The following is a 20,116-nucleotide window of genomic DNA, read 5'->3' as shown; positions in this document are numbered from 1 at the left end:
AGCAAGCAGAGGTAGAAGAGGGGGGTCCCCATGGAGCAGGGAGCCCATTGCAAGGCTGGGATCCCAGGACCCCGGGATTACAACCTGAGCTGAAGGCAGACACTTAACAAACTGAGCTACCCAGGCATCCCACACAGAATTTTTTTTTTTTAAGATTTATTTATTTGAGAGAGAGCATGGACACACTAGCCGGGAGTGGGATAGAGGGAGAGGGAAAGAATCTCAAGAAGTCTCTCTGCTGAGAATAGAGCCTGACTCCAGGCTCTGTTTCAGGACCCTGAGATCATGACCTCAACCGAAACCAAGAGTTGGAAGGTCAACTGACTGAGCCACCCCCAGGACCCTCTATATCACAAAATTCATAGTATAACAGAAAGATAAGTATTTTAAAAGCGGTTTATGGTTAAATAAGTAATAGCAAACATGTTTATGCCATGCGCAGGCTTTTTTGGTGTATTTTTGGAAGTAAGTAACACGGAGCTACTAGATTGAGTAGTGACTAAATCAGGATAAGTTTCTCTGAGGACATACTGCTTAATCAGAGACCCTGGAAGAAGAAAGAAGTTATCAGGGTGAACTGAAGAATAAAGAATCCAGGCAGCAGAAAGAAGAACTAAATAAGGAGAAGGGAGAAAGCAGATTATAAAGGACCTATCGTAGCCTGTGATCCCTATCAGAAACTCAAAGCTAAAAGCTATCCTTCAGTGCTATCTTAGACCACTAATTAATTACACACACACACACACACACACACACACACACACACACACACATCTTCCAGGAACAAACATTCAATAGATGTGAAATAGGAATGTTCATGTAACATTTTAATATTGAAAACAAATTAGAACCTAATAAATTTGTTTTTACAAAGTTTCACAGTTTTTTACCTTTTCACACATGATTGGCTTCATTTTACCTGCCCAACTAGGTTATTTAGTCTTGGTATATCAGTTTTACCCATACTTTAATTTTCCTTTAACATCCCTTTACTTTATAATTCAAGTTACACTCTAAACATTCTTGGATGTGAGTAAGGATTTTGTCCTCCCTATATTTCAATAGTTTTTATAGACATGTTTAAACCTAACTAATCTTCACTGTAAGGGTGAAAATAAGATAAAAAGAAGGAAACAATAGAAAATCAATATTATATTAGTGTATGGAGTCAGATAAGGGCATTAGGTTGAGCTAAGAAAATAGTTATAAAATCAGATTTTAAGAATATGGATTTGAGGGCAATTGCTACTTTTGTAAACTCACCTCTGTGTAACTGAATTAGCATATCAGCCAACTATCATCTTAGAAGTGTAACTCTTCGCTATCTACAATTTAGGAGCAGCCAGGTAAAAATGGAGAAATGATGTAATCATATATATTCTAAACACTCCAGGTTTCAATTAACAAAATCATAGCTACCTGAGGACAAACAGTATAGTGACTGATATTGGCTCAGACAAGGGAGCCCAAAGGAAAAATATTTTTTTGTTAATTGACATAGATTTTGGATTTGGAGCACCATAACTATATTCTATTTTGCTTTGTTCAGATAAAATTGAGTCTTCTTACTAGTTTTCTAACTTCTATAGCAATACAATTATTTTGGCAAGAGAGTAGAATAAAAACAAAAATAAAGTTGACTTTTGAAAACAGGCTGTTTAAGGGAATCATTGTATCATTTTCCAGTTCTCTTTGGTATGTACTGAAATGTGATTTTTCAGGACTTGTATAAGAGGGAGAAGAGCCTCCCCCTCCCACTGCAGAAATTCACATAAGCTCATTCTTCCTCCACCCCATCTCTGATAATCAGGATCCCTCCTGCCTGAGTCTCTGTTTTCAAATAAATAAAAATTCTATTATTTCAGAAAGGATTTTTTTTCTAAATTTCATTCATTTGAAAGTATTTTTTTTCATTTTAGGTTATGCCCTTATATTTTTACTCTAGTCTTATTTTTAGTTGAATAAGAATATTTTCCCTAGAATATTAAAAAATAAAGATAATTTAGTTTTTACCACTACTTAACTCTTAGTTTCAGAACCGTATTTTTTTCTTAAAATTTATTGGATAGATTATATATAATATCTACAGTGTGCCTCCCTTAAAAAATTAATAATTTTGGAAACTGAAATACAGCAATGGTTTAATGTGCCTCTAAACTTATCAAGCCATCTGGCTTGAAACCTTGAGAATGAGTATGAAATTTTCCCAAAAGAAAAGCAACATTTAGTTAGGTTAAGTGTCAGCTTGCTAGCTTACACTGTATAAAAGTCAATATGTACCAAGCCATATTAGTGAGTTTCATCTACACTGCTAGAAGGTTGTTGAACTCAATTACAGAAATGTGCAGAACTCTATTTGATGTGTGACGAGGTTAGGAGACCACAATCAATTAAAAAGAACACATGTATATCCTGTTCTGGGGAAACAGTTGTTATAGTATCCGTTGTTCAGTTTCTGCTTTTTTCTCTGACTTTTCCTCTGAACATAGGAGAACAAAGGGCTTAATAATTCCCCAGTTGCATTTGGGATTGTTTTTGTCAGCAGTATCTAATAGGAAGACAGGAGATTGTTATTTTATATGAATGAAGCCTCAGGCGGCTACAATTAAACATGCTGTACTTTTTTTTCTTGTAGCAAAACCATTTGAAAATGGACAATATTTGGACATTTATGGAATTACAAGGGACCAGGCCGGAGAATATGAATGCAGTGCAGAAAACGATGTGTCATTCCCAGACGTGAAAAAAGTAAAAGTTGTCGTAAACTGTAAGTCCTGTCAACTTTTGTCCACGTAACTTTAGTGAAAAGATGAATATCTGACATATTCTGTCTGAATTTATGTTGCTATTTTTTAAGAAGTGCTCTAATTGATAAAAACCACCTATCAATAGTGGTAGTGTATACATGTTAGAATATCGATCAAATTGTTTTATGTAACATTCGTTGTCCCAAGTAATCCAACAATAGTTCAGTCTGATGTGCAGATGGAAATGTATCCAAAAGCAGCCTAGTCCCTGGCATTCTAAACTATGGTATCTCTATCTCTAGAGGACGGTAGATTCATGGCATTTTCTTTGTTCTCATGAGTTTCACCCGGATTATATGCTGATTGAATTTAAGTGTGAAACTCCCAATTGAACCTGATGGAAATTAAATATGCTGGTCTGTACTCAAGGAGAAGCGCTGTTGTGATATTTCTATTACTTGGGTTATTTAATTCTATTTAGTTTGAAAAATATTGAAAAAATGCATCAAAAATATTCCCACAAGCATCATTATTAGGGCGATACACCTGCAGATCTACGAATGCCCTTATTTTACACCCTCTCTGCATGCATCTCAAACACTGGTATCAGATATTTTTCACTAACATCCTATTTTATATCTTATGATCCCAATAGCAATGATTGAAATAATCTGTATTTTTCAAAAATATCCCCTTATTACTCTCTCAAAAATTTTCACATTGTTTAACTTACCCAAGTAAGATACTCTTAGGATAACAGTATTTTACTAAAAGTGTTTATAAGCTATAGCTTCCAATATTTTTTTCATTCCACTTATATACCTTTCTGCATATAGCCATTGCTAATAATGCACATATCATTAGAAGGAATCATTCCAAATATATTCCAAAATGCTTAAACTAAGTAGGTTTTTTTTTTCATATTAATGTGAGTCTTTTAATTTCATGGACCAAAAAATAACTATGAAAACACACATGGCAGTGAACTGCCTGCCACGGGAAATCACTGCCATCAACTAACACCTGTGAGTGACTAATCTGTGTATTTGGGGTTGAACTATCTCTTTGAGATGGAACAAATGTGCATAATACCAGATCAAGAGGCGGTTTGTGGAGCAGAGTTTCTCATATTCCTTAGACAAACTTTAGCTGATCCACCAAAGAAGCTCACCAAAAATGAAAGTCAACTCTACTAAATCAGAATCTATGGGGTATACAACCTGGAAATCTACATCTATAATAAGTTTCTACTGATTCTCAGGACTCCTGTTGCAGGGGCTACTACTGCTCATCCTTCTGGAACTCGCTGAAATAAGAAATAATTAGCAAGTAAAAATTCCTGATTATTTTATCACTAACTGTATTTACCAGACATAAGTCTATTGATTTTATTGTTGAAGGGTTGGAAAAAGATGTAAAGAAGTAATATTTTTAGAAGTGAACACTAAGAAATGAAAAGGTAGGGTCAAACGGTCAGAAAATCAAGGGACCCTCCCCCCAGTAAAGCAGCCCCTTCAGCCTTCAGCCCTCAGCCCCAATATGTCTCTAAAACGATGTCTCCAATGGGGATAGAATCAAAAACCCAGCTGTTGTATGGGTTCTCATGGGCCTGTGCTCCATGTATATAACCCACACTTTCCTTTGTATTCACACTTTTTCTTTCATCCTTTTTTTCCCCTCTGTCTTTAATTCCTTGTCACTTATCATTTAATTAGATCCTCTTTTATTCCTGGAAAAATGGGAACCTTGGACAGAAAGGTCAACTAAGGAGACAGACATGTGGAGAAAATTAAAGTAAAAGAAAAATAGGCCAACCAAATGAGTCAACATCTAAAGGATCTGGGTGTAGAACAGAATCTACATATAAAGCTTAAGGACAGAAACTGGGGAAACAAAATGTCAAGAACTGTGAAAGATCGGCCACAGTTTCGTGGATGCTGGCAGGAAACAGAGACAAAAGGCAGTTTGTTACTCATGATAGCAGTAGCCAAAGTATTGTCTTTTTATTTTTATTTGTTTATTTATTTTGCATCAGGTCCCTGAGCTCCAGTTACTCCAGGGTGATACGAGGAGGGCTAGGTGACACCGATTCACACAGTGGGTGTGTGTAATAGCTGAAGCTTCCTGAGCTTAGGAAAGTCGGTTTTGTTTTGTTTTGTTTTGTTTTGTTTTGTTTCGTTTTTATAATGGCAGCAAGCAAACCGCCCCTCTGCTGCTGAGGGAGAACTTATCTTTATTATACTGGACTGTAAACAAACCTACTGTTTGCTCCAGGGGGAGAACTACTTCTGTCTTTCAAGACTGTTCACTACACAAACATTCTCAAAAAGATAGTCAGGAACCAAAGCAAGTGTTCGGTGTCTCTGCTTCCAAGATGTGTGGAAAGAGGAGAAACTTTTGGTGAATTATCTTTCAATACAGGATAAGAGCAAGAAGGTTTGAAGCAGAACGTAGAGATATTCCATCAGCTGAAAGAGATGCCTCAGTGGCTTTTATAGGGTGCCAAACACCTAAGAAGAGGTAGGAAAGAAGACTTTGCTAATCAACTTCAATTTAGGAAGGAAAAGAGGAAAAGTTAAAAAAAAAAAAAAAAGGAGATGCTTTGGAAATTATAGCTATTGGGACGCCTGGGTGGCTTAGTAGGTGGAGTGTAGGACTCTTGATTTCCACTCAGGTCATGATCTCAGGGTGAGCTTCAAGCCCAGCAGGGAGTCTGCTTGGGATTCTCTCTCTTCCTTTCCTTCTGCCCTTCCCTCTCCACTCTCTCTCTCTTTCTCTTCCTCTCTCTAAAATAAATAAATAAATGTGTTAAAAAAATAAATTAGAACCACGGACTGTCTTTTTTTAAGAATTTATTTCAGTTAGACAAAGTACAGCCATAAATGGAAACAGTGGTGCCAACATAATATTAATAGAGCTCACATCTTTTTAAAAAGTGAACCCAACAGGACTTTTTAATGATTTTAAACAATCAGTTTTATCTTCTGGTCCTTCCTAAATGATACCTTTGATAGCTCACCTTTCCCTAAATGTGCCACAAACAATACCGATTGACTAACTAGATTTATACATGTGGAATCAATATTTTACGTAACTGATGAGTTCTGTTCAGACTTCTGGTCAAGACCTAAATTTTGCCTTAGTTTGGAATGGTTATGTCACACAGATAACAGTGATTTCTAGCCGTGTAGGTGTGTAAGTGTATGCTTATATTGTGTTCCTGGTTATGAAGAGGTTTGGAAAGTGTTAATTTTGTGAATTTGTCCCTTTAAAAGTCAAAAATTGAGCACTATCTATGGATTTTACTGAGCTGATTTCCCAAAGGAAATTAGCCAAAGCCTACTGAATAAACTTTAGTTTGTCAAATCCCAAAATTGAGCACAGTGGTCTCTGTTACCAGCACGGAACTGCACATCTCCTGATAACCTGATGATTCCCTGAAGATAGAATCGTGCCAAGTCGAAGGCAGAGCTTCTTTTCACTGTTATTAATCAATATGATGTGCATATAGAATTGCAGTAGCTTTGTGAGTTATAATTTGAAGAGAAACTTTGTCCCTTTTCCCAAATGGGGTTCAAGATGAAATGTAATAAATTTTCATAAGCTCTGGAAGATGCCGTTATGCAGTAAGTTAATTTGAGAAAGAGATTTAGGTTCCCTTTGAGTTAGGAATGTTTAATATTTTACTATTTATCTAAAATGTCTGCCATATACACACACACACACACACACACACATATATATAAACTACATGCATACAATAAATTACGTGTTTGCCATATACTTTGTACCTATAGCACTTTCATGTGTATTTCTATCCAATTTAATTAAATAGCAATTTAGTGGAATAATTAATATAATTGACTTATTTTATATCGATGGGGTGAGCTGGTTAATTGAACATATCAACAAATTCTGAATTATTTACAGAAAGTCTTAGTATAGATAGGAAGAAGTTTATAGGATAGTAATGCAAAGCTTATTTCTGAGTAGGGAGATTTTGTAGGTGATTAGTCTCCTTGTCTTTATGTGTATTTTCTTTTATTCTTTTATGTATGCATATAAATTTATATTTGTAATATATATACATATAATACATATAAACATACATTTGTATGTATTTACATAAACATATATATCCACATCTACATATATATGTCGTATGTATAAAATTTTCTCTTTTTTTCTTTCTTTTTTTGAGATTTTATTTATTTATTTGAGAGACAGTGAGTGAGCCAGAGAGAGAGCACAAGCAGAGGGAGAGGGAAAAGCAGGCTCCCTACTGAGCAGAGAGAGCCCAATGTGGGCCTCCATCCCAGGATCCTGGAATCATAACCTGGGCCAAAGGCAACCACTGAACTAACTGAGCCACTCAGGCGCCCCATAAAATTTTCTTGTCAAAATGAAAAACAAAGGAAAATAATAAAAAGGAGTTGTGACCTTTATCATAACCAGATCTTGAGAGATTAAAACACATAAACACACAAAACAAGAAAGAACAAATTTTAAACTGGTTGGTTAGCTAAGCCAGAGGGAGCTAGTGGATTACAGTTAAACAGATTCTTTGTTTTATTTATTTATTTTTTAAAGATTTTGTTTATTTATCTGACAGACAGAGATCACAAGTAGGCAGAGAGGCAGGCAGGGAAAGGGGGAGGGAAGCAGGCTCCCTGCTGAGCAGAGACCCCCCCCCCCCATGCGGGGCTTGATCCCAGGACCCTAAGATCATGACCTGAGCTGAAGGCAGAGGCTTAACCCACTGAGCCACCCAGGGGCCCCGAGATTCTTTGTTTTAATTGCATCTGTATTCCACTCCTAGAAGCAGCCTAGAAAATTCTAGTCCCATAATTTTAATTGTTAACTGAAAATGGAAGAATAAATGAGTTCCAGAAAGCTAATAGATTCAACTAAATTGGAAAAGACAGAAACCTGTGAAAATCTGGTTTAGAAAGCAGAGACCAGAGTCTAGAAAATCACTAATGTTGACTTATTAGGAGCCAAAGCTCGAAACTGGAAAATTTAGAAAGTATCAAAGACTAATAAAGTAAGGTAGATCTCTGTAGGGAAGCAGGATCCCAGATATTAGAAATTAGGAAATCCTGTAAGACCTTGCCCTTCCAAATAAATGTGTCCGTCGAAGGGGTGGGTTCTCTGATCTTGTGACAACCTGTTCGTTCTACGTACTATGTTATTCTTTCAGTTAGTAGTAACCGTTTGGGCAATAGTGGGCCTTATTACTTACTTGAACACCTGTTGTATAATTTACTTGGTTTTCAGACCTTGGGAAACCACTTTACCCCTGAGTCTCAATTTTCAATTATGTAATTTAGGGCAATAATACATAATTATCAAGGCTGGGTAAGGATTAAATGAAATGATATGCATATATAGTGTCTGGCTCACTGTAGGCAATTGAAAAAATCTCTCTCTCTTTGGATATATTTACTCTAGAATGTAAGCTCTATGCAGTAAGGGATTTTCCTTTCTTTTTACAATGATATGTTCTTATCACATAGAATAGCACCTGGTCCATAGGAGGCAAGCCCCCCAAAAAATAGTCATTGATTGAGTAAATACTAAAAAGATTGGTGTTCTCCTAGTGAACCCATTCTACTAGACAGAAGAAAAAATATTGTTTGTTACATCATTACATTTTTTTCTCCCAAAACAATAAGTAAATAATATGTTGAGTAATTTACTTCCAATATAAATTTTTAACCAAATTATTCAGGTAGATTTAATAAAGATAACCTGACATTTATATAGTGCTTTCACCACAGAGAGGAAATACTAATTCCATTTTTTTACAGAAAAGAAATTTGAGGATCAAGGAGATTAAAATATTTAATAATTTCCCTTATTTTCAAAAACAAAGCAGACGTGAACAAAAGAAAGTTAATTAACAACAACAAAAAAAATAGAATTAACCAGATTAAGGTAAAAAGATGTCCAGACTTGATTTCAGTTTTCACTCAGGACAGTCAGATTTTATATTGATTATTTTATTTGGTATCAGAAATGTTTTGCACACACAATTTCTAGTAAAATGGAATTGAATATTCTTATGGTCAAACAGTAAAGATATTTTTGGGTGTATTGTGAACTAAGTTTTGATCCAATAAATCATAGGCACATATTTGTGCATTATTTTGCATCTTATACATATTCATTTATGCAAATGTGCACTTTATCTTCCTATATAACTAGCTCCAAACATGTGGGAAAGAATGTACCAATTAGTGTAACTTAGTACAATTGTATCAAAGCTTTAAATGAGAGGCCCCTGGGGAGAGGGAGAAGGAGAGGGAAGCTTTCTAGGGAAATGACCAACTTTTTAGTCTATTCATAACTTTTCTTCAAAACCTTGGAAGTTAGGCAGACATCTCAGACTTAAGACTATAAGAAATTTCAGATGACAGACAAGTACATATCACCTCGAATAAAGAGAAAATCCCACCATTCAGAGTTGGAATGGGTAAGATACTATTGTGGAACTAGAAGAAAAATGAGTATTATTTGAATTCATAATTACTACATTAGCTCTTATTTCTGGTTCCATTTTATGCCTCTACCTTTACTTTACATTTACGTCATCTTTCACATTTGCTTATGATTTAGGCTACTGTCCTGTGCTTTATGTTTTATTATAAGCTAATTAACATTTATCTGAAATGAGGCAGAGTATTAAAAATGTGTATTGTTGTCTGTTAAATAAAGTATTAGTTCATATGCCATCTAGAGTAATAATGAAGCACTTCAGTAAATCTGCATTTATGTATGTATTTATTGACCTGTTTGCTTATTGCTTACCATGATACTATCCAGGATTTCGTGCCTGGGATATTGGTCTTGAAAGAAAGGTGAAAGATAAGAAAGACACATGGTTACTATGGTGTGGTAAGTGCTTTGATAAACCATCATTAAGTACTACACAAGGCTATCAGAAAGGCACAAACACAGCCTTGGGGTATCATGGAAGGCTTCTAAGAGGCCTGATCCTGATGAAATCTGAAGATGAAATTGAATTTGACGGATCTTTTTATTATTATTATTATTATTTTTTAATCAAGGAAAGGGGAATCTCCACAGAAACAGTAACCTTTGCTTAGTCCCATAGGAGTCAGGGCAAGGCACTGCTTGGTCTGTTGGCTGCAGTGAGGTGGATGAGACCAGAAAAGGGAATATGAAGGAGGGTGCGTACCTAAGAGGAAAGAAGGCAGGGCTCCATTAGATAAGAGTTAATGAATCTTCATAGGCTGACACAGATCCAGCTTCATAATCAAAGAATAGCTATGAGATGATGGAGTTACTCAGAGATACATTTAAATATCAAGAAATGTATTTAGATATTTTTATTTCCTACATCTATGGAGTATACTTGGGTGATTTCTGTTTTGTCATGGCAAGGGCAAAACTAAGGCTTAAAATGATAACTCTAGCTAACAGAGATATGAGGAACTAAGAAATTTGAAGGAAAAATCCCTATAGGTATTGAATATTGAATATGAGAAACTTATGGATAATCACCCAGAAAATGTATTTTTATTTTATTTTTTTCAGAAAACATATTTTTAAATAAAACATTTCTCCTCAATAGAACAACACAAAAAGCTAAGAATTAAACCTGTTCTTTTCACCTTGGGACTTCCATGGCATAAAAAGTTCAGATTTAATTCTATGGTTATGTAATTCCTCAGTTGAAGTAAAACTATGTTATTAAACATGCAGTTAAGGAATACATGATTTCTTCTATTGAAGGAGGCATAATTGGTCCTTTGTTTTAAATCTTAGACATACACTTCAATTAATGACTAGTATGCCAAGACTATTTTTACTTAATGAGGCTATTTTTACTTAACGAGTGTACTCCCAATTTAACTTAAATATATTCCCCCATACTTTTATCTTAGTATTGAGAGTTTTAGTATTAAGGATCTATGAGTGATCTTTTACCCTTTTTTTTTTTCATGGAAAATCAAAATGTATCCACAGTAAACTGTGCATATTTTTATTATTCCTCTTTTTTCTTTCTCAAAGTGAAAGATGGAACAGTGTCCTTGCTTTAATACATGAACAAAACTTTCTGCTACATGAGAGAGTGTTTGTTTTGTTTACAGTTATTTCTGAGTTGTCATTTATCAGTTCAAAAAATATACTTATATATGATTATATTTTATATATATACATACATACATGTATATATATATAATACCTAATATATATTAGGTAAAATAGAGTTTGATTATCAACCAGAAGTAAGAAACCAATTTCTAACAGGATGGAAGCGCTTTATGTTGAAAATGATTCCAAGCTAAAGTGATGAAAAGTGGTGACAATCAGCAAAGGGACAAATATATATATACACACATTTATGTGTGTGCTTCTCTGACATGCCCATCTAGATTCATGCTCTAGGAAGACCCCAAAGGGCCAAACTCTGAAAAGTACAGGGTGGCTTCTTCTGAATATATTCTTCAAACTCATCGTGAAAGTTCAAACCTTGCACAAACCTACAGTGTATAGACCTGTGTTTATTTAAATCTAACATTATCAGCATATTTCCTCATCTAATTCAGTTCTTTTTAGCCAAACACTGAGAGTCATTTGTAGAATGGGAACAACAGAGAATTAAGGTTTTGGGGTCTTTTCTCTATTATCAAGATTAAATTTTGCAGGAATGGTCAAGTATCTTTAAGTCTGCTATTGAACATATTTGTATGTTTTATGCATATGTGTGTGTGAAGGGAATGAAAGGGGAGTGATTATTAGTATGGTATAAATAGTATAAACAAAGGGAATATAGGGGTGCCTCAGTGGCTCAGTTTGTTAAGCTCGACTCTTACTTTGGCTCAGGTCATGATTTCAGGGTCTTCAGGCTGTGCGCTTAGCAGAGAGTCTGCTTGAGATTCTCTCTCCCTCGCCATGCTCATGCATACTCTCCATCTCTCAAATAAAATAAATAAAACTTCAAAAGAAATAAAAAATGCAGTATGTAGTAGAGTTGTGGGAGACAAATTTGGAAGAAAAGGGACCAAATTGTGGGGAATCTTGCTTTGCGTGCTGGAGAATGTTCTGCCACAAGCCCCCACTCATTCCTTTCTTCTTTTTCATACTCATTTTCTTTTGCTTTCTCACCATCATTCACACATTACTACTCTTTCTCATTATCTTTCTTTTTATTCTTTGGTTTCCTCACCTCTCTTTCCCATTATTTCCACCCATATATGTAATCATAATAAACCAGTTTTTGAAAGAACTTCTCATGTATATAATGGGAATCAGCAATGAATCTTATACAGTCATCTGGGAAACATTTTAAATAGACAGATCCACTCCCCGTACTCAGTTTTTCAATTTATATTACATTTACCTAAAAACAAGTGTGTAAAATGTTTTTTTAATTTACGTTTATATTTGGAGATTACAAGGTAATGAATGTGACACAGAAAGGCAGAAGATCTAAATTCTATTTTTTAACTCGGTTACTTAACTAATCATAGATGTTTGGACAGAGAATTTAAACTTCTACCTGTTGATACCCCTATTTGTAAAATAAGGGAGTGATATCTCTATAACATCCCCTAATTCCAAGATTCTGATGTGTTTCTCTAATCCAAGTATCCGAATTTTAGGGACTGCATGGATTCAATTCCCAGCACACAGGGAATAAAGGTTAAAAGCAATGTTTGGCTTCAGTGTCAAACATTCTAGATAATCTCATTATTTTACTTTGTGAATTCTTTGAGAAGTTATGAAGAATAATTTTGTTCTCTCATGCACTGTTGTCAAATTCAGAAAAACTTGTTTTTCTTCTATTCTAAAATTTTAATTTTGTGGAAAGAATAAGTACACAATGGAAAAATAAACCAGAGAATTTCAAAGTAAGGAATCTCATTATGCAACGGAGTGTGATAGAGGCTAGTGAAAATAGGATTTGGAATTAAACATGATTTCTAATCCCCACTCAGTCACTTTGGAGTATTGGAAAATTAGTTAACTTCATTGGGGCAGTTTCCTTACATAAAAACAAGATAATTATACCTACCTTAAAGATTTGTTCTGAGGATGGTTTTATATAAAACAATAAAGTGGATAGCACAAGACAACTTTCTATACTGTAAATATTTGTGTATAGCACTGGTCACATTACCCTATATGTCTACATATCTATTTTAGTCTGTGGCTTCTGTGGCCTGTTAGCTCTTTGAGGAGGGACACGTCTCTTACTCACCTTTGTGATTCAGGTAGTATCACACAGTGGTTAGAAGGACAGGGTCTGGAGCTGGTCACCTTGACTTTGAATCCTAGCTCTGCTGCTTTTTAACTGCTGTGTGAGCTTGGTCAAATTATTAAGCTTTGTGTGTGTCAGTATCTTCAACTATTAAGTGGAGGGGGGTGCACCTGGGCAGCTCCGTCTGCCTTGGACTCAGGTTATGATCCCAGAGTCCTGGGATCAAGCCCCACATCAGGCTCCCTGCTTGGTGGGGAGCCTGCTTTTCCCTCTCCCTCTGCCACTCCCCCTGTTTGTGTGCTCTCATTCTTGATCTCTCTTTCTCTTTCTCTATCAAATAAATACATAAATTCGTTAAAAAAAAAGTGGAGGAGTATAAGTATTACCCCAGTTAATATATGAAAATGTTTAGTGTACATCATTACTCCCAATACTCAGTACAATGCCTGGTAATAAATATCTGTTTGAGTGAATGAATGAATAGACACATGGAATTCTGTCGCTGATAATGACTGTGAAATCACTGTGATTCCCTCATCCTATGGATGTATGTGTGTGGGTTCAGGCGGCTTTGGAAATTAGATCATACAGTTTATAGAAGTACTCAGAATGTAATCCTGAAATCCTGATTCCAGGTCTGAGGCTATTTCATTATACCCTCCTGACTCCATGTAAATCAAAATGGAATTTAATTATTTTTAGTAAACTGTGTAAACTCCAGAGACTTTCCAAAAGATAGTATAATCTGAAGGTAGGGAGACAGGATTGCTGCGTACAATGAGGGAAAGATTTGGATAACCAGAATAGGCACAAGTGTTAGCTGTCAGAATGGCTGACGCTGAAATCAAGTGAAGAACCAAGAAAATCGGGATTCTCAGTGAATAGATAAATAATAAATAATCCTGAGGATGATGCTGCACTCAAAATAAGTTTGTTCACATATTGTCTGAAATGAGAGCTTTTGTTTAATAGTGAATGTAATGAAGTCTGTGTTATGCAGCCTTCCTGCTTTGCTGCTACACAGTAAGGTTAACAGCAGTGCAAAAAAACAAGCAAATAAAAACAAAACAAAGCAAAACAAAACAAAACAAAAAAAAAAAGAGGGGATAGGTCTTCTCCTACCACGATGCTGGGGACATGAAACAGTTATGGTTTTCACAGGTAAAATGAATGATGATAAAGCCTTATTTAGCACACTTGGTCATTCCACGTTTCAAAATTTACTGCCTTGCTCTTTTAGCCATGAGATCATAGTTCATTCAATTTAGCAAAAAGTTAAAAGTGGTTTGGTGGCAATTAATATCTTATGCTCAGTTCCTGGTTGTTTCAGTGGTAAAGAATTTGGATAAAATTTCTAAGTTTTTATATAACATAATGAAACATATAAACTTAATGCATATTAATTCTTTTCTGCAATAAATCATACTTTTTTCCCTAGTCTAAACAAATCAGCATTCTATAGCCTAGAACAGATATTGAGAATGTTTCTGCATTTAGTGCATTAGTTAGTGCATTTAGAGCTAGTGTACATTTCCATGATAGGGCGGAAGCGGGTATATCAGTAATTAAGTGAATTTCACAAATGCTCCACTTGTTAACATTGTTTCACACTTGGGAGTATACTGGTTTTGCAAACCCTTCTTTTGTTCTCTGTGGATGTCAAAAGCCTGCTGAAGCTCAAGGCAGTTCACGTGCAGATTGCAGTCTTTGCTGAAGCCTTTCATGAGCTGTTCTGTACAGCCCAACAGGAAACAGATGAATCCGATGATGTATGAGTTTTTTTGGAAACAAGTTACATAACTCCAAGAGTCCAGTGTCCTGATAAAATTTTCTAGATTGCCCGTGTGATAGAAATTTCAAGCTATTTATCAAAATCTGTTTTTATATCCTTCCTCATCTGCTGCTTGGACTGTGTCTAGCCTGCATAGGGGGTAGTTTTGGTTCTGTGACTGCGTTCCAGCGAACGAAATATGAGCCAATGTGACCTGGGCACCTTACAGGCTTGGTTTATAACACCTTCCGATGCATACTTCGTGCTGTTCCACTTCCTGGCTACCAGGGATGATAACCCTTGGTGTGACCTTGAAAGTTTCCTCTTGAAGAGGACAAAGCTACCATTATCTTGAGCCCAGATTGATTGTATGCAGAAGGCTACCCTACCCCCTTAGCTCATTTCACTTTTAATCTTTCACTGATCTGAAACATTATGGACTATTAGATGAGTGAGAATTAAACTTTTTTTGTTGACTTACTGCAAGTTTCAGTCTGTTTGTTATTATACTTTAGCCTTTCCTCTTACATCCACATCTATAGGCTCAAATCCTCTGTAAACAGTGGGAAGTTTTGAATCATATCTTTCTTAAAAAAAAAAAAATATATATATATATGTATATGTACATATATATATATATATGTATATATCTCCCAGAAGCGATGATTAAAAGCTCCCTGAGAAGAATAAGGAGATAATGGATCTCTCTTTCTTCCAAGGTGAAGCATAGCCAACTGAATTTATATTTGCAAATTTTGTCAGTCCTGGTGAGAAAAAATAATCTATGAATATCATGCCTTTGAGGCTTCATATCACTTTGCTCAAAAAAATACAGTTAGATTCAAAATAGCATAAGGCCATCAGCCTCTGACATGAACTTGCCTGAAAAATATGACTCGAAGACAAAGAAAAAGGAACAATTGCTGCAAAACCTCCAAAACCTAAAATAGGCCCAAAGCCAATATTCAGAAGGAATTTGAACAAATAAGAAGCTCAGAGAGTTGGGAAAAAGCAAGCAAGCAAGCAAACAAACAAAACCAAACCACAATGATGTACCTAGCTTAGTTTCAAAGAAGAAACAGCCCTGCCTGCCTGAAAGAAAACAGGATGTTCTCTCCCTTAGTTTCTGCTTCTTGGCTCAGAAACTTCCAGAATCTACAAAGGCAAAACCAGACAATCTCCCTTCTGTATATGGACGTAACTTTTGAAGGCAGTCAGATTATTGGTCTTTCCTAGGCTTTCATCCTACCCTCCTTTAGCCACTGGGCTATTGATTTTCAAGGAGTATGTTTTTACAATTTAAAACTCTTTATGTAGGAAGAAAAAAAAAAAAGAAATGGGAAGAGTATTAGAACCAGACTATGCTGAGGATAACTTTTCATTGGCTCTAAGTACTATAGTATCAGGGACTCGAGGTAGAGGAGGAACTAAAGTAAATCTTGCAAATTATATTTGGTTCATCCTGCTAGACCCAGGAAAGAGGAGGATAGTTGTGACCATAAACATGCTCTGCACTTTGGCCTAGGAAATGCACCAGTTAGAAATCAGGAAGACAATGAGTGGAGTATTTAAACTAAGTACCTGTGTGCTAAGAAGCATCAGTTCAAATCAAGGCAGAACTCTGCACATTAAGAAATCGACAGTTGGGGGCGGGATGGGGAGCTAAGCAGATTCTCAAATATGCAAGAAAAAAAAAGCATATTTAAAAATAAAACTTGAGGATGAATATATTATTTAAATGATGGGCTACAGCAAAAGGGAGAAAATGTTAGAAAATGTTTTTAACATATTTAATGTGAAACAAGAAGACATTTCCTCCACAAAAATGGTATCACAAAATTATAAAGAGAGAAGAGGCTGAGATAAAGGGACAAGAGGAAAAACAATAAGGTGCATGATAAAGATGACCAAGTGTGATGCAAGGAAACCTGGTGACATGTTATTTCCTCCCTCCTAGTATTAAACACCTAAAATTGCTAGAAGTTATATAGAATGTGAAAAATATGTCCCTTATAACATGGCTAAGCTTGTAGCAATATAAGAAACACATATTAGAAGTCTGAAAGTACCCAAAACTGCTATTCTGTGGGGCAAGGTGCCCTGACTAGCCTTCTCTGAAGGTGTGGAATCTGGTTTTCACTTGCTAATCCTAGGAGTCTGGCTACAAAAGCTAGGACCCCATTTGTTATAGGAACTCACATTAGTGACATCCCCCTGTCATAAAGGTGGGGCAATGAAAGGTGACTCAGCAATGAAGCAGGACACAAACAAAAAGAATTTATCCTGCTATTCCTATCCCCGTCTTGACACAGGGCAATGAGACAAGGAAAGACAGTTATAGGAAAGAAGATTATTTCTGAGAATTCCTATAAGGTTCTCTCATCTACATTTGGGGCTGGATTCATACTCCCTGTAGAGTATAAGAAATGCTAAGTAGAAAATTTAGTGTAGGGGCGCCTAGGGGGCTCAGTGGGTTAAAGCCTCTGCCTTCAGCTCAGTTCAGGATCTCAGGGTCCTGGGATTGAGCCTCGCTTTGGGCTCCCTGCTCCCTGGGGAGCCTGCTTCCCTTCTTCTCTCTCTGCCTGCCTCTCTGCCTACTTGTGATCTGTGTCAAATAAATAAATAAAATCTTAAAAAAAAAAAAGAAAGAAAAGAAAAAAGAAAATTTAGTGTAATGTAGATCTAGGGTGACTGGACCCTTAGATGCCTAACAGAGGAAAAGGTATTATTTTCTGTAGAAGACAGTTTAAATATAGGCCTCAAAAATTTTTATAAGTGGTATTCAAGAAATATTACATCTTAATCAAAATTCCAGTGCACAGAAGAGAAAGCAAGTCACTAACAGAAAAACAGCAAACTGCATTGTAAGATAAAACAAATATTGGAAATATCCCAAATAGGATAGTAACAATATACTTAATATACTTAAAGAAATGAAAAGAGAATTAAAGTGTTATGAAAAGGGGTGCCTAGATGGCTCAGTGGGTTAAAGCCTCTGCCTTTAGCTCAGGTCATGATCTCAGGGTCCTGGGATAAAGCCCTGCATTTGGCTCTCTGCTCAGTGGGGAGCCTGCTTCCTCCTCTCTCTCTGCCTATCTACCTACTTGTGATCTCTGTCTGTCAAATAAATAAAATCTTAAATAAAATAAAATGTTATGAAAGAATATGGAGCGATCCAAATTGTCCAAACATGTTTTATGAAATATCTTAGCAAACCAGAAATATATTTAGCTGACAAGGGCTCTTATGAAAAATTACAGCAAGTATCATATACATGGATAAAATGTAAATACATTTCCTTTAAAATAAGTTAAGACAAGGATGACCACTTTCATTACTTTTCCTAGCCAGGCTAGAACAATAAGACCAAGAAAAAATTAGCAGTGAAAGCATTTGACAAGAAGAATTAAAAATGACATTATACTAAGATGATGTCATCACCTATATGCCAGATCCAAAAGGATATATAGATAAATCAATAGAATAAATAAGAGTTTATAATGATTAATAAATATAAAATCAATATTCCAAATCAAATTATATTACTGTAATTCAGGAAAAAGAGTAAATCCAATTGGAAAAACAATAATACTTAGACTATCGATAAAATATAAATGTATTGAGGACAAATCTAACAAAATATACATATAAATTACTTAAATACATTAAAGAGGACCTACGTAAATGGAGAGGCATAACATACTCAGAATGTTTTAAAGATGCCATTACCCTCTAAACAAAACACAGATTCATTAGAATTTGAATAAAAATCAAGTTTTTCATGAAACTTTGTAAATTAACTATAAAATTTACATTGATAAAATAAAAAAATTATAAAGAAAAAAACAATTCAGGTGGGCGATACACACCATCAGATATCACAATATAACTATATAATTATACATATACATTATATATAAAACTATATATGTGATACTGTATATAGTTATATATATCTGATATTATGAAACAGTGCAACAATAGACAAATACACAACTAAAGCAACACAGAGAGCCCTCTAACAGATCCATGAGTATATAGAATTCTGATATATGAAAGAGAAGATATTGCAGATCAGTAGGGAGAAAAATGAACCTTTAAATAAATGTCTTGGGAGCAATTAGTTTTCATGAATAAAAAACAAAAGGAAATGAAACTCTACCTCACAACATAAACAAAACCAATTTCAGATAAATTGAGGATGTAATTATGAAAGGCAAATCATTAAAAACCTCTAAAAAATGTAGAAGACCATCTAGCTGACCCTTGGTAGGGAAATTTTCATTAAACTAAACAGGAAAATGAAAACCATAAAGACAATCACATATTTCATATCATAGTAAAATTAACAATTTTTTTGAAAGAGACCAAAGTGAAAAGCCATAAACTGAAAGAGATATTGAAATACATAAAGCTAAAAAGGATTAAGTATGTAGAAAATATGAAGAATTTTTATTTTAAAAAATCAAGATATCCTATAATGTATGAAAAGATACATGATAAGCACTTCACAGAAGCAGAAAGTCTAGTGGATCATAAACATATAATAAGATGTCCAATGTCATTTTTGTTATGATGTAAATACAAATTAAAACCGTTATCATGTATCATTTCACATGAACAGATTAACAACAATATACACTTTAACAAATATTTTTGTGAGAATCTAGGGTGAAAAAGAACTCCCACATGTTGTTGAGGAAAATGTAAATTGGAACAATGACTCAGGAAAACAGTTTTATATCACCTTTGAAAGTTGGTCATGTACACACTCTATGACCTGGCAATTTCTGTGTGAGATACATTCCCAGCATATGTATCCATGTGAACCCAAGGCTATGTACACGAATGTTTGTAGAGGCATTCTTTCTAGTAGCCACAAAACTAAAAACAAGCCAAATGCTCATCAACACTAAACTGTTCATCAACACTTAATAGACTTGTTTATAGAAATGTAAATAAATATATCACATCTACATGAATCAGTCTGGATGAATCCCAAAAATATAGTACTAAAGAAAAAACAGAAAAAGATACAGAACATGAGATTGTTGATAGAAAGTTCAGAAGTAAGGTAAATAAAATAATATGTTGTTAGGGGTGATTGTTTACCTAGGTGAATATACCCTCCACAGGTTTGTGTAGCTTACAATTGGTAGGTTAGCATTAGCAGCACAAGAGAGTCAAAATTCTGGCAATTGTCTTTGAAACCAGCTAAGTATAGATGTAATAATTCCACAAAATGCTATAAATAATATTTCATAAATTCCTTCCAAAAAGTTTGGAATTCAAATCTATGTAATATAAATATAAGACTTAAATGAAAAAGGTCTGGTGTGAAAACTGTGATCATACTCTGTAAACACA

General features: G+C 35.0%; 1 protein-coding gene across 1 annotated transcript in view; it reads left to right on the top strand.

The window, feature by feature from the left end:
• Positions 1–20,116, top strand: part of LOC111142964 (neuronal growth regulator 1) — an 886,535-nt gene that overhangs the window by 597,817 nt on the left and 268,602 nt on the right. The window contains exon 4 of the mRNA XM_022496319.1: positions 2,636–2,767. Coding sequence (XP_022352027.1) covers positions 2,636–2,767 — 132 coding nt within the window. The remainder of the gene's footprint in view (positions 1–2,635; positions 2,768–20,116) is intronic.

The sequence above is a fragment of the Enhydra lutris genome, unplaced genomic scaffold, assembly GCF_002288905.1.
Source record: "Enhydra lutris kenyoni isolate GAN:26980312 unplaced genomic scaffold, ASM228890v2 scaffoldscaffold9, whole genome shotgun sequence".
Taxonomy (NCBI): Eukaryota; Metazoa; Chordata; class Mammalia; order Carnivora; family Mustelidae; genus Enhydra; species Enhydra lutris.
Note: the sequence above shows the minus strand (reverse complement) of the source record. Positions and strands in the feature narration are given on the sequence as shown.